Genomic DNA, 15,527 nt, shown 5'->3' on the forward strand with positions numbered 1-15,527 from the left:
AGTGCTCGGTTACGATAGACGGGTTTCTTTCTTAAGTGTGGCGACAGATTAAACGCGTTCCTGATAAATAAATAACTTCTCTCTTGTAAACCGGACACCCTTGCAATAAAATCACTAACCTGACAACAATGCGGTGGTGACCTGGTTTCCTGCAATCAGCTGTTGGAAATACCAACTGCGGAAAAAAGGATTTTTAAAATTCCTAAGATAGGGGCTCTTGTGAACGCGGTAATGAACATTGTGGTCCCATAAAAGACTGGGAATTGTTAATAAGCGGAGCGTATTATTTATTAGCTTTTCAAGGAATTTGCACCGTGGAGTCGGGTGGAATGATTTGAACCCGAAAGGATTAACATCAGTTAACATTAATCAGACATTCGTCTGTTCGGATACACCTCGTAGGATCTGCCCCCCCCCCCAACTATTGACACAAAGAAAGGGAAAACGAAGTTGAGAGTTGTCACGTGATTGTCATCGAACCATCACAGATAAAAGATAATAGACATTACGTTTGTGGGTCGCGATAAACTACAATTAGTTTGTTTGTTTAACTTTTGAACCTGACCCGCGCCCTGTGGAGGCGCAGTATCTTATCAACGAGTCAGAACCACGACGACAATAGTTCGGGGCGAAGTGACTGGGCCCCGCGGGGTCTCTGCTGCTACCCAATTCCCGTTCGAAGCTCAGTGGTAACTATATGTACCACTTGCCGACAGATGGTATTAATGAGTTTCGTATGATTCTCGGAATTAACAGCGACGCTGAGTTTGCACTTTGACCCCTTCGTGCGATCAGACGCTGGGGCAAGGCGGAACAGTGTTTTCCTTGTTTCAGTGTTGGAGCAGGGAACGGAAAGGAGGTGCTTGTGGCACGTATTTGTTTCTGTGGAGGAAATCCCGTTGAAATGAACGAGAAGCTGAAAGTGTTAATGCAAGTGTGGACTATAATAAATAAACAAGTATCGAGTCAACTAACGGGTTTACGTCTCAGAATTGAATTCTGAATACAAATGTCGGATTGGTTCGTGCGCATTCAAGCGGTGATGTTGTTTTTCTTACAAAATAACTCTCGACGTCTGCAGCTCGAAGGCAATTACGGGTAGACGCTCACAGTTTCACTGAAGTTCTTGACACGAATTGAAATTAAGTTAAAAAATGAGACGTGAAACATTTTGCGATATAAATGTCTTATATTTATTGAAATACGAGGAAAATCATTTGGGACCACGCTGTCTGTTACGAATTTACGCCATTTTGAGATACGAGGCTATCACTGCAGTGACGTTCAATACCGACAACCGAGGCGGTACGTTCCCATAAAACAAAGTTGAATGAGCATCGTCAAACAAGCCAAGAAAACTTGTGGACTTGTAGGTACATACAAACGTTTCGAGAGAATATACTGCCTCCATCTTCAGGGCTGAAGTCCAGGAAGAAGGGACATGCGGTCCGTCCGTTTCCCCGTTGGCCGGAACCGCCCTTTCGCGACACAAGCCACGGACTGTTCACGTGATGGCCTCGTGACTGCAGCAGACAGGTGGAGGCTTTTGTCATGAATGTACGATCCAGCATTGACGCTACACGCTTTCTTAAATTTGGCTGTCCGACTTGCTGCCTCCATCGTCAGTACTCATTCGTTGCTTTGATGATTCTGTACGTTTCAAGCAATTGGAAATAATTGTTCGTAAAGAGATCTGATCTCTGTGGTGAAGACGATGGTCCTCGGAGAAGCGTGCTATCTCCACCCTCCATTTTCCTGCATCGCCACGTAAGTCCTGAAGATGGAGACAGAATTTTTCTTCGAAACGTTGGCCATCTACGGACGGATCTGCACAGCACGAAAACCCAGAAAACATCTTCAAGGCCAACCTAGAATGCATTGTAGCGAGGCTTCAAATTGCCTTGTTTCGAAACCTGTGAATCCGGTCAGACCGGTTCATCTCCTCGTCTTATTTCTGAGTCATCTCATGAGAAATTTTAACTTGGAAAGTTTCCGTACAGTACGCATCATAAAAAAGTACCGCTTTTCAGACAGGCGCACGCAAAATGCTTGTGTTTGTCACAAGTTGGAACACAATGACAAGGCAATTATGAATTCGTAACACAGTTGCGGGTTTTTGCTGCGAAAAGGCGTCCTCGTGCGCTGGTTCTCAATTCGCGGTTCCCGGACCGCATACGGCACATCGATGTGATTTGTTCGATCCACGTGTTTTCGTTATACTCCGTGCGATTTAATGAGTTCGTCTCAATTGAGAACGTCAGATAAGACCAATATTTGGGATAAAAACAGAAATTAAACCTGATATTCAGAGATCATTGAAGCAAATGCGGTGGAAATTACTAACGTTCCAATAAATTGGGCGAAATTTGCCGCGGGTCAGGAAATTAATGGGCGAGAGAGAGAGAGAGAGAATCTCTGCATTGGCTACACACGATAGTATTTTTTGAGAGTACCGATTGACAGGTTTATACGAAATTCTCATGTTTGCAACATAAACAAAACATGTTTGTTTGTCGCTTAGTTCGGGAGATAAAAAAACTGCAACATCTTTGCTCACGGCAGGAAGTGGTAAGGAATGAAATCCCTCTCTCTTGTGCCAGGCTTCATCTCACACAGTATGAACGTTGGTACCACTGATTCCCGCGTTTCTCTGTTGATCTTTGTACTTAAGAGATCTCGCTTGCTTGTTATTAAATAATACTTTGCCGTTCATTGTGTTTGTTTGTAAAAGAATTTCCTTTTCACACGAAAATATCTGAACTGAAGATACAATTGTTCTTCACGTGTTGTTTGTTAACAAGGGTTTCTGGTTCGCTGGGACTCGATGTTGCAGTCGAATTACCGTTGACAATCATCAGTGCGCATGTCACGGGCGTCATCGGCAAATCCAGCAAGCATCAGACGCGTTCTCGAAGGTTCCCATTGTTCATAATTTTCAGCACATGTAGCACACGCTCCTTATGTTCTGACGTTTTCCATCTGAAGAAGAAACTTCTTTAAATAATATTAAAGAATTCAGTCCGTACCGCGAAGAAAACACAACGCCTCACCATTACGAAGATCAATTGGTTAACGCCGTTTAAGAAATAATCGCTGCTTATTCTGAGAATCATAGTTCGTCTGATTAATATTTAAAAACTCAGTCCGTACCGCGAAGAAAACACGACAAGTCACCATTACAACGATCAACTGGTTAACGCTGTTTAAGGAAATAATCGCTGTTTACAGTGAGAATCATAGTTCGTCTGAATAATATTTAATAATTTCGGTGCATTGTTATTTGGCGTCTGGGTTAGCCACTCAGTATCCTACACAGCCCTCTTCCGACTGCGGACCGCGGTTTACAGTCCCTATGATTTCCTAAAAGGGCGCAGAGACAGACAACGTTTAACATTCTTTTTCCTAATTTTTTCCCTTACATTAAGTAGCGTTAGTAGCTGAAGCAGCGTGTTATTTGTGGGCCATGGCAGAACGTCCATATAAGATTTCATGAAAATTCTTCTGGCCATTTTCTCGAATTATATGCGTACAGACGGAAGGACAAATCCATTTTAATAGTCGTTCCACGAGGATGGGAAGGCGCTTAAAATCGGGGTCACAGCATGAAATGAGGCACAGAAAACGGACTGACCTTCGCGATGCGGGCTTATCAACGCAAATCAAGTCCGCTTTCCCTCTCAGGGCGAAACTCGAGCGACCCTCGCCACTTCATAGCTGTTGAAGCGAAGTGCGGATGTCCTCATTCAAACGATGGCCCAACTGCAGTACACTCGTGAGCAAAAGTTTTTAGCGTCGTTTCAACAGTCAAACACTCTTCATTTTCACTTTTTTAATTTCGTACGATCCTCAGAATAAACAGCGATCATTTCCTTAAACGGCGTTAACCAGTTGATCTTTGTAATGGTGAAGAGTTGTGTTTTCTTCGCGGTACGGACTGAATTCTTAAATAATATTGAGACGAGCTTCGGCTTCAAGGGGTTAATTAGCGTTATATAACATCGATTATTTCCTTAAACAGCGTCAACCAGTTGATCTTTGTAATAGTGAAGAGTTGTGTTTTCTTCGCGGTACGGACTGAATTCTTAAATAATATTGAGACGAACTTCGGCTTCAAGGGGTTAATTAGCGTTATGTAACATCGATTATTTCCTTAAACAGCGTCAACCAGTTGATCTTTGTAATGGTGAAGAGTTGTGTTTTCTTCGCGGTACGGACTGAATTCTTGTAGCTAGCTAATGCCGAGGTGAAGAATACGTGAATCTACCTCCACCATCATAAACCCCTTGGCGGAAGGAAGACTTCGGCCGCCTAGGCGAAAATGGAATTATAATATTAAAATGGATCCTAAATGGAATGTTTAAATGCGGAGTGGATTCAATTGGGTCAGAAACAAGGTATAGTGAATCACAGATTGCACGGTAATGAATATTCGGAGAGTGTGAAATAAATAAAAAAGACCCCATCGAAATCCGTCGCGTTAATTCACACAGAAACTTATAATGAAAAGAGTAATTTTGCTAACAGTAAGCGATTGTCATGACGGAGGTTAGTGCATCGGAAAGTTAAAAGTTTGGACTGATTAATTTCGGCAACAGGCGCGCCATCTACAGTGTAAATGTACAACCTGCTACATGCTCCCAACAAACTACGTACACTCCGTCCGTCCGAAGGTGGCCGTCTTCCGGGTTGTAGTTACGTGTAGTCTCGTAGAAGTTTACCAAAGTTTCTGGCAACCTTGCTGACTCCATCATCAGGACGATGAGGATCTCTAAAACGTTGGTAAACTTCTACCAGACTACGTGGTACTACAACCCAGAAGACTTTATAGTCTTCCCCAATGGTGGCTTATTCTCACTTAATTTGAAAGCCAGGGCTTATCCCTCCATTAAAATTATGTATCGAATCCTATCAATGTACTTTCCTGTTGAGATTGTCATCATAATATGATAATAAGCATTGATAAGAGGTACAAATGTACTATTTTCTGTGATAAGGCAGAACCTTCAATGTTGAATAGATTTTTTTCAAAGGTAGCAGATATTGACCTGGAAATGTGACATTTCGGGTTCTCGCATCAACAAGTGTAAAGAAGGCTGTCTTGTGGGATATTAAGCGTCAGGGCAGTGGTGGAAGCATTAAGCTCCTCTGAAATGTTGGGTCAGTATCTATGAGACTACACTGCGCTACAACCCAGAAGACAGTCGTGTTCAAAGGGGAAGCGTCATTATATTTTGTTGTTGTCCTCATATTTTATTGAACATTATACAGTAATAGAGTATCTTATTCATCCTCATTTATTTACTATAACATATAATAATAATTGTTAACAACTGACACTTTACACCGCAGTAATCCTGCAAAATGAAAAACATATATTTGATAATAAATACATGACAAACTGTTGTCAACAAAAAATATACTGTCATTCAGTTTGATGCTGCAATAAGAATTGGTTTAGGCCAAGAAAATCTAGCTGCTATGTTACGCCGTGTGAGAATGTGGAATTAGGAATTTGTGTGATGACATGGGTATGACCGAGAACTCGCAAACATTTTCACCGTGTGTGATTAACTTGTTTCTCGCTACGGTAGTGATGGCGTTTTTGGGGACAGAATGTTCGAGGGACCGAGAAAAGGAGCCAAGCGGGCTACGGCGTATTTCTCGAGCCGACAAGGACTCGCCGATTGCGCGATGTTTCTAAGTGTGGTGCAGAACATTGAGTTTATGACTGAAGAAGTTCCTGTAACATCTAAGTCGGCTAATTTAAGAAGAACATCAACTTTGGAACAGTTCCAGTCCAATTTTGAGTTTTCTGGTTTATCATTATAACTGCAGCTGTAATTTTAAACCTGTTATGGACTGAGCAAAAAGCCATCATGAAATGTTCTTTGCTGGCTCTGGTCATGCAGTGCGATTGCTTCTGCTGTTCCAGGAGTGAAGTTGTGATAAGTTTGCTCTAAAAGCTTGAGACAGTGTTACTGTCACTGATAGTACTGATAACTTATCAAACTACATTTTTACTTCTGAGATCATTCACAAGTTTACATCGTAATCATTCTTTCTACGAAGTGTATGAAAAAAGGATTGTAACAGCAAAGATGTGTCCATTCAAATTTGTCTTCTTATCCAGAAATATTAAAAGTGTCAATTAAAATTAGGTACTGCATTCCACATCAAACATCACATTTGGCTCATTCATATCAGTGACTTTCTTTTTTATTACATTCAAATCAGATTCCACTTTTAAAAAAAAACTGCTCTTTAAATAAGCGCAACAGAAAAAAGATTTTATTAACCATTTAATATTTTATTTATGCGGTTTCCAGTGTATTTAATATATAGCAAAATACCAGGAGAAAATATTTTATGCCTCCAAGAGTGTGATATCTGTTGATCAGCTTTGTCACTGGTACATTTTGAGAGGACGTCGACTGGCAACAGATTTTTGTCAGCAATAAATGAACATCGAGACAAGTCGCAGATGTAAAATTATGAGGACTCGTTTGAAAAAGATAATGGCGTGAATTGACTGTCACAGTGCGAAACACAGGAGCACGTCTAAAAATAAAGGACGTTGTCAGAGAACAATTTCGAAGCTCGCTATGCACAGATTAACTTCGGAAGTATGCGAGAGTGAACTGTATCACGTGGCGAAACTCAATTCTGTGTATTTTTTGGTACCCAACCCAGAAACAGAAGTTTCCACCAAAAACAAGCTCCGCTCTGTTTCAACCTCTGGACGTGTTTGACATCGCAGGTAACAAATACATATCGAGGAACGCACAGCTAACACTTTCTGTTGTCACCTCTTCGGAACAGAGCTCTCGGCAGTAAATACAAAAGAGTGTGGTAGTTCTTGCACAGCGTACGAAGTCTATAAGAGTAAAAATAGCATTAACACCTTTTATTTATGCTTTATTTAATAATTATGTTTCTAGCTCAGACTGTGTAGCGAATGTTAGCATGAAAGTGCTTCTCGACGAAGGAATATTCATGGGAACCGACTGGAAATTGTCGATGGAAAAGTGTTAGACCCTTGGCACCTTCTGGTGTGGCCGGCAAATTGCGAGGCTCCCGTCTGCATTCAACATTATATCTGAAATCATGTTCTTCTCATGGCACCATTCTCTGTGTCTTGAGAGTAAACCCACGGGTCTCTCAATGAAGTGGCATGTGCGTCCGGCGATGATATTTCATTGAATATAGAAGTCGATCTTGCGACGATACACACGATGCTCACAATTGCATTTCTTTACTTAGAATGAAAAAACTGGCTTACAGTTTTATTAATTCAGAACCACCAACTTCAGATCCCAGTGACGCCACAAGAAAACTACGTTCCATCTCACGCTCATCACAGATGAAGCTTAATTATCCAGTACTTTTCTGAAATTCATATAAATTGAAGTTAGAATAGTTGAAATGGATAATGAAACTTCCATACGCTTACTTCGCTGTAACTCTATATAAAAAAATATTAAACACAAAATGGAAGAGGTTTAGCCTGGCCAGGATGCATCTATAGGCACATAGGACTCGGCCCATGTTTCGCTTGCCACTAGCAACCAGTTTGGGACAAAAAAAAAAAAACAATAGCATGAGTCCTGCGTATTGGTGGACCAAAGAATATGTTAACTTAACAGAACAACAATGAATTGAGCTAAAGTTTGGAAGCAGAATATCACAATCCTGACTGCTGGAATGGAACAGTGGTGTAGCACAGTCAAAATGGAATCGCTGGTGTTTAAAGTGGCAACTTAAGCAGTGCGCAGAATGATGTGAACGCCCGAGTCAGTGGTCACAGGCTCGCTGAGCTCCCCCACTTTCAGGGCAAATGCCGCCTGTTCAAATGGTCTCTGCATGGCGCCCCGCCCGAAGGGACCAAGGTCTCCGCCTCGACGGGCAGAACTGCAGTCCGAGAACTTCTGTGCCAGTTCGGCGAAGGAGGCCCGGCCAGAGACGATCTGCTCTCGGTAGGCTGCGGGTTTCAAGACACAATGCATATGAGCGAGGCTTCTCCATGCGCCTTCCATTATGCTACTTGAAGGGGGAAAACAATTTTTTTTTTTCAAAACATTTTTGCTCTGTAAAAGGGGAAGTGAGAAGAAAAACTATCTGACGATGCCAACGAACGTTACATTCTGTAAACCTGCTTGAAGTATGTCATGCATTCGCACCGATAATGAATGAAGAGTTACACTTACTCTTCACCAGGTCCAAAGCATCTTCTTTGGTGCGAGTTATTTCATCCTCCCGCCACGACGACGGTCGCCGAGAATTCTGATGCTTCACCAGTAGATGACTACACTGGACCTGGTCTGGTCCACCACTGGACACAGGCTCCGCTGGCTTTTCTGGACGATCCCACTGGCTCTCCTTTGTGTACACGTTCAGGTAATAGTGCTGACCTGTGTGGAAAATAAATTGAAATTTGATGTCTTCAAATTCTGAGGGCAGCATTGAAATGTACAGATGTCACTAGTAAACATGAATTGAAAGGTTGATAGCAGTTGCTGCATCAACTGGACTGTGTTTATGGCTTCAACCTGCTCTTATACTAATATTCTTTACTTCGGAATCAAATGTTACCAAGTTTCCTACAGACAGTTTTTAGAATGTACAGCATATGAAATATATGTATCCTTACATTCCATAATTGCCAGTAGTGAACTTTCTTATACCTCAAAAATTCACTACAGGTTGGTGAGAAAATTTAATTTTGGAAATGCTGTGCTATCGTCAGCAGACAGGCAAGCATTAGGCGTTCATGCATATTGTATTACAATGAAATGGTAATCTTATTTGTGGGTGTCAATGTTATTGAGGGCAGGTGAAAAATGTACTGTAATACATCATAAAACATTCATGCAGCTGGTGAATTCAGAGGACACAAAAGGAGAGGAGCATAAACACAACTGGTCAGATGATATCAGAAGGATGAATTATCCCCAGACAACTTCTGGAGTATCAAACATTGGCAACCATTAAACACGCTACTAGAAGGTTATAATTTTTCGACTGGAACATTTCATTTATTGGCCAAACTTTGTTATCAGAAAGGGAAGAAGAATGAGTTTCATATGAAAATTTCTGCTATTGAATTGCAAATATTTTCTTTAAAGGAGAATAATTATAACATACAATACTGCTCCAGAAAATAAACAAACAGAACAAGTATGTGAATTTGAATATTTACAAAATTTAATATCAGGTCAAGGAGGAAGATGAGCATCGGAGAGATGAGGAATTCATATGAAGTTCTGGTTGGAACCAAGTGCAAGGCATCGCCAGAGGTGAGGCGAGGTAGAATATGACATTATTACATGATTTGAGGAGTGGTCTGTATTACCCCCAACCCTCTAAAACGTACGAAGTCACAGAACAGTTACTTGTTTCTGCACTTTAAAAACTTTAAGCTCAAGTGGTAGCTATGTGTACCATCTACTTCAACATTAATTTACACTGGGTTTTCTGTAATTCTCGCAATGAACAGATTATTTTCTTGAACGACATCAACCAGTTGATCTCTGTAATGTAGAAGTGTTGCGATTTGAGGCACTGACTGAATATTTAAATAAGGTTCACGAGAGCCAGGCCTCAGAGCGTTAAAAGTGTGGGACGCTGGTAGCTGTTCAAATACGAAGGAACGCGATCAGCTGTTTTCTTCAAGACACGCCATTGTTTCATTTACGAATTACTTCAGTTTTTGTGGTCCAGAGTTCGAATATCGCCTCATTTGTTTTGGTTCACGTGTGCGACTTAGTTCAAGGTCACCTGTAATTTGTACTTCGCCATCCGCATCTCTTGTGAAGAATGCCCCAAAGACGACATACTGATTCGCATACTTATCATAAATTTGATGAAAAGAAATTTCTTGGAATGAAGAGGTCGCAAAGTTGGCCACGACAATTACCGAAATGTATGGATACGTTCAGAATCCAGCAGCTCGGTAATGTATCGTTTTTCTCGATCGTGGTAACCCCTTCCTATCGAAAAAGGCGCGAAAACCTGAAAATTAAGTCGAGGTAAACGACTGACATATAGCAACGGAACATACCTGTCTGCTGCGACAAAACAAATCCTGATAAAGTTTTACAGTATATTGCAACGCCACACCTGGGTGCGAATCATGGCATATTTGACTATTTTGGGGCAAATTAGCGCCGTAAAATTTTAAGGCAAACGTAACACCTTAGTAAGACAAACCAGAATAAATCCATTTAATATCTCTTATGTTTTCTATCATTGTAAATGAGAGAAAAACACAAAATAGCGTAGGTACATGTGTATCAGAAATGAAAATAAATCGCACCAGACATGATAACTGATGAGAATCGTCAGCAAGGGATTAAAAGCCATATTAAAGGCATTTTTTATCTGAGGAAATAGTCAGAACTGACAGCGTCGTTAAATAAGCCACTATTAATCACTTCAGCAAGGTCCCCATTTCACCTACTCAACGTAGTTGAACAGCTAAAGGAGAGATGGCGTAAGACGCGCTGGTCAACAGAACAAACCATGCTACACTTCATACAAAATTCAAATTTGAATTACGTGCTGCCCACTTTGTTTATGCAATACTTTCGACACATGCAAGGGTAATGTGATGTAACAGATCAGTTCGGATTAACTAACTTAACAAACAAATACCAAGCAAACCGTTGGCGGAATTCAGGATCTATTCAAATTGTTATCAAGCTACAAATTATTCCCCATACAGTACCATCTCCTGATGTATGGCTTCTGTCCCATACAAATACAGTAACCAGTTTTGTGCCTTATTACAAGTGTACATCGTGTATATTTGTTAGACCATGGCATTTACGTACTCAAACGTATTGATCCACTGGCCGCTACCGAAGAGAAATAATCGCTACAGCAAATTACAGGAATGAAAACAACAATTCATAACGATGTAACCCTATACAGTAAATATAAATTTCAAAGAAGGAATATAAGTTGAAGAAACACACCAGTAGACCTGCTTAAACGCTTTTCCCACCCAGACGGTAACTCTTCCTCCGCCATTGTTGAACCGGAAATCAACTGAATTAGCTTGCGAATGTTGTACGTAAAACGTGGAGATACCGAGAACGAAATTATTAATGAAACTCGATTCAGGTTTTGATCAACACCAAGATGTATGAAAGCACACTTTCTATTGGTGCTTTGGAGTTCCGAGGAACCGTGACGTAGGAACAAATACACCAATGAGATAAATCGTTTTAAAACTGTACCGCTGGGCGACTGAGTGGCGGAAAAGCTCACATCGGGAATGGAAGTATCAGCTGGCGGTTAGTTGTATTGGTGCGTTAGCACTTGCTGTGACATTGGCATTGTTTTTCGTTCACAAAGTGAAATTTTGTCAGCATCCTATCGATTGGACGTAAGTTCTTAAGATCTAAATTTTTTATTTGCATTTTAGCTTATATTTTGGTGTTGGTGGAATGATTTACACACGTATGATGTAAACAAAGTAGGGCAAGCAATTTTGACATTTGAGTGAGCTGACTACAACCAACATTTGTGTGGGTTTCAAAGGAGTGAGATCACTGTTTCGAGCATAGTTGCCTTTCTCTTGTTGCTGCTAGTTCCACTTTGATATTTGGTATGTAGAACCACGTCCAGCTGTATTTTAAACATAAATTCACACTGTAAAGTTTAAGTTTGTTACGTAGTGTTACACATAATTATTAAATGCGCCAACTGATTGATTCGTGAATGGCAACTAACACCAGTTATGGTTTAAAATGTAGAGGGGTCCTTTTCAACCGATTGCGACAAGTAACATTTTATTTGTAACAAATGGCCTGTACATAATTAAAGTTCATATAGGTGCCACATCATCTATTTTCATGGACGATATGACGGGAAAGTAGAGCAGTTACAAGATAAGAGATACCTATCTGATAAGGTGTGTGGAGATAGATACTCGTGTGTTGTACGTTTCAGTTCAGCTAATTGTTGATCCTTAAACATTGGCAACGGTAGTTATCAAATAATGACGACATAATTACGCGGATTGAAGCAAATTCGTGAAGTATAAATGGTATGTAGAGCGTGTATTACGTAGAACCCCCCGGAGGTATTCCAGTGGGATTAATCGACTGTAGTTCATTGTCGTTGTCACCGTCATAATCATGGTATAAGAACCACGCACAGACGCGTCTGCCGTTATATCCATTTTTGGCTGCCGTCTGAGTTTGCTTCGGCAGATTTTTGACGTCGTTTTGAATGGTCGTGGCAGATCGGTTATTTTTAGTTGTGGAGTGACGAAGTTATCACGCTAACCGCTGACTTGTCAGGCATGATCTCACCTTAATTACGTTTTTAAATTATACTTTGCATAGGTTATTTTCCCCAGTGGGTGTGGTCTTGTAACGTCAGCATGCAGTTTGTTCGATTCCCGCTCCATTTATGGTGGACAAAACAGGCGAGTCCAGTTGTTGGCGTGAAATGCGAAATTACGTCACCGTGCGAGGCCCGTGTTTGAACCCCAAAGGTCTCGTCGCGTGGGACAAGTTTTTGAGTTCGTTGGCCCACCCGGACTGTCCGACACCGTCCATCTTGAGCCAGATGAACCAGGTTCACACCCTTACATCTTGTTTCCCAGAGATCCATCCACACTTCGGTCTTCTGTGGTCCCTGTTCGCAACAGGTTCCCAACCAGAATTTTGCACTCATTTCGTGTCTCTCCCATGCATCACCAATCTCATCCTCCTTGATTTTTATTATCCTGAAAATGTACAGTGATGAGTAGAAATTATGAATCTCCTCAATATGCAGATTATCCATCGTTCTCACACTTCATCCCTCTTGGGTCCAGATATTCTTTTCAGAAGCTAGAAATCTAGATTTATTTGGTTTAGTACGAAGCATTCAGAGGGCATGCGTATTAATCAGCCGCTGAGGGAGGCTTTCCTCGGCCGAAATGCATCGCTTCGTAAGCGAGCATGCGCGTATTCTGACCGCACGCTATAAATTAACCAAATCGGTTAAATTTTCCGTAGAGTTCTTTCTATAAAATTTAATTTTGGTTTTAATTGGAGAACAATGAAATTTCTGAAGGGCAAAATTCATCTGTTTATGTACGTCTGTAAATATTTATTTGGAAGACCTGCCATTAAAGATAAAAATATTTGTATTTTTTTTATAAGAGTCGTAGTTTGTAATGGATCATCAAACACCAAAGAAGTTGTCATCAGTGTCTTATACGGGATGATCTTGTTATTTGAGATTTCTGTCAGTTTCAGTGCGTGATCGTTTGTTGTCGCTGTGAAGTTCTTGACTTCCTGACTAGTTTTACAGCCACTTGATTGTTGTCATGGATTCCTGTTTTCTTTGCGGTACAGATTTTAAATATCTGCGATAAGCAAACTAAACTCGTCCCGCGTGGGGTATTTGTTCGTGGTTGTGTGTTCTGTTCTGTAAATGTGTCCGATGAACAAACGTATATTGAGCTACGTAATTCCCTTCTCCCCTGTGTCTCTTTTCCTATTTTATGTCGCATTCTTTGTTTCTTGTCATTATATAAAGAGACGTGAATATGTTGCTTAGCTAAGCGACTGTCGGTTGTTTTACCTTTTGCCATGTAGGCTTCTGTGTGGATTTATTGTTTCTCCATTCTGGCTGCTTATTCGCCTATCGTTTTTCTTGTTTCGAGTGTCCGGATGTTCCCGAGTGAGGTCTTGTGGGTCGCGAAGTTGCCTGGTTTAAAAATACTTTTGATAAAAGTACCAGATCAACTCGTGCGCTTACATTTTTCAGCCAGCGTTTTGCTCTGCTTCTAAATTTCGCCTACCGCGGGCTCTTTTAGGCGAAAAGTAATTCCCTCTCTCGCTATTTTATATGATTTTGGAAAAAGGGACTAGTTCTGGAAAGTTGTAAGCACTTGCACTTCGAATTCTGGAGGTTCCGGCTTTAAATCTCGCCCCCCAGGGACAGACTGTATTCACCGTCGTCTTTCGATATTTTCATTGGCCCCGTAAGGCAGTACCAAAAATTATTACACTATCGCCTCCTTCCACATTCCTTCGAAGTCATTATTCATTAATCGAGTTTCGAGAATCCTTGCTTGAACTTCGCTTGGTGTTAAGGAAGATAATAATACAGTTTGTGCTGGTAAGGATGTGGAAGGAGGGGTTGATGGCTGATAATGTCCCAGCACTTCCGTGGAGGGACTGACGAAAACCACGAACCCTTCTTTAGGCCGAGATTTGAACCCAGAATATCCCGAATACGATACAGGACGCTTACAATTTACAGAATGGGTTCTGAGGACGATAAGTGACCCGGTGGGTAAGATAAATCTTCCGGTTGCTAAGCAACTTGTGTTTGGGGCACCTGTGACGAAGCCGGCGCTGATGTAACCGGTGTCAGGTGTGAATTGTGGCCTCCATGTGTTACTCAGAGCAGCCATTGTGGGCTGGTCGCGATGACTCAGTGCGTTGTTGCCACCCGAGCGCTGTTCGCTTTGAAGGTAACAAACAAACAGCCTTCGCGAGATGTAATTGTCCTGTTCGTTTAACCCACATTCCTTGCTTTAAACGGGCAGACGCAGGCCTGTGGTATTATGTCTGTGCAAACCGACGTTTCAGAAGTGCTTGCAGCCTGTTTCGTCCGGGTGAACCTAGAAGACAGGAATCTTTTGTTATCGTCAGGAATATTGTACCATTGCAGTCTACCAGAAAATACTAGCCCTTATAATGGAAACAGCAAGGTCCAGGTCACGTGGCATTGCTACATCCCAGAATCCAGCCGTCTTCATTCTCGTCGTGGGGATTATGACGGCGAAAGTCTCGTGAGACGTGAGACCCTGAGAGGCGCCAGGCCGGGTCCGAGGATGCCTTGAGGCCGATATGGCTTGTCCTGAGCGACGTTTCGCCACTCACTGGGTCATTGCCATCTAACTCACGTCCGATCAACCTGTTTCAGTGACGGACTCCGTGGAGCAGAGCAGTTCTTGAGAAGGCTTAAACCAGTCAAGAAATTCCCCGCCTTTTATGGAACGCGACGGTCTGTTACTGTGCTCGTTACAGCTCGTCATAAATCCCTTTCCTGAGTTAGGTTAATTCAGTACGAAACCTCATATTATATTTCTTTGAGTCTTTTCCCCCCACAATTAATGTTGTATGCACTTCAAATGATTAGAGTGTTTTTTTAGTGTAATGTCTTCGTACCTGATTACATGTTTCGTAGATTTTCGCCTCTCCTTCGCAAGGTTCACGCGGCCATCTTGCGCAGATATTGCGCCTATCCGAAGTTCTCTGTTAAGTCCTGGACTTATTAGACGTAAGTCATCAGAACAAAACCTGTTTTCTCTACACTCGTTAATTAGTTCATGATTCACTCCGCATTAACGTTTCGCGAGCAGACATTTTAGCATTATCCCCCCATTTCACGTTTCGCTTTCTTCTTCTTTTTTTGTTTTGTTTTGCAAATGAGAGTTTTCAGACTTTTCAGCATTGTTCGTCGATATCAGGCTGTTATATCGATTAATATGTCGATCTACAGTTCCTTCACCTTGA

At 41.5% G+C, this 15,527-nt stretch overlaps 1 protein-coding gene across 1 annotated transcript; it reads right to left on the reverse strand.

Moving 5' to 3' along the window:
* Nucleotides 1-5,271: 5,271 nt before the first annotated feature.
* Nucleotides 5,272-11,055, reverse strand: LOC110830821 (putative peptidyl-prolyl cis-trans isomerase dodo). Its single transcript, XM_022066129.2, has 3 exons — nucleotides 10,974-11,055; nucleotides 8,205-8,408; nucleotides 5,272-7,978 (listed from the first exon to the last, which is right to left on the reverse strand). The coding sequence occupies exons 1-3, from the start codon at nucleotides 11,026-11,028 to the stop codon at nucleotides 7,758-7,760; spliced, it is 480 nt and encodes a 159-aa protein (XP_021921821.1). The 5' UTR covers nucleotides 11,029-11,055; the 3' UTR covers nucleotides 5,272-7,757.
* Nucleotides 11,056-15,527: the final 4,472 nt, after the last annotated feature.

The sequence above is a fragment of the Zootermopsis nevadensis genome, unplaced genomic scaffold, assembly GCF_977971745.1.
Source record: "Zootermopsis nevadensis isolate Lab colony 2312 unplaced genomic scaffold, Znev_1.0 Znev_ptg000003l, whole genome shotgun sequence".
Lineage (NCBI taxonomy): Eukaryota > Metazoa > Arthropoda > Insecta > Blattodea > Termopsidae > Zootermopsis > Zootermopsis nevadensis.

Bases quoted from the DNA above. Each gene is read 5' to 3' on its own strand.
- LOC110830821 (XM_022066129.2), bottom strand. From the start codon at position 11,028: ATGGCGGAGGAAGAGTTACCGTCTGGGTGGGAAAAGCGTTTAAGCAGG. The intron at 8,409-10,973 runs GTGTGTTTCTTC...TTTTCCACACAG, and splicing joins GCGTTTAAGCAGGTCTACTG to GTCAGCACTATTACCTGAAC. The intron at 7,979-8,204 runs GTAAGTGTAACT...TGAAACCCGCAG, and splicing joins TGCTTTGGACCTGGTGAAGA to CCTACCGAGAGCAGATCGTC.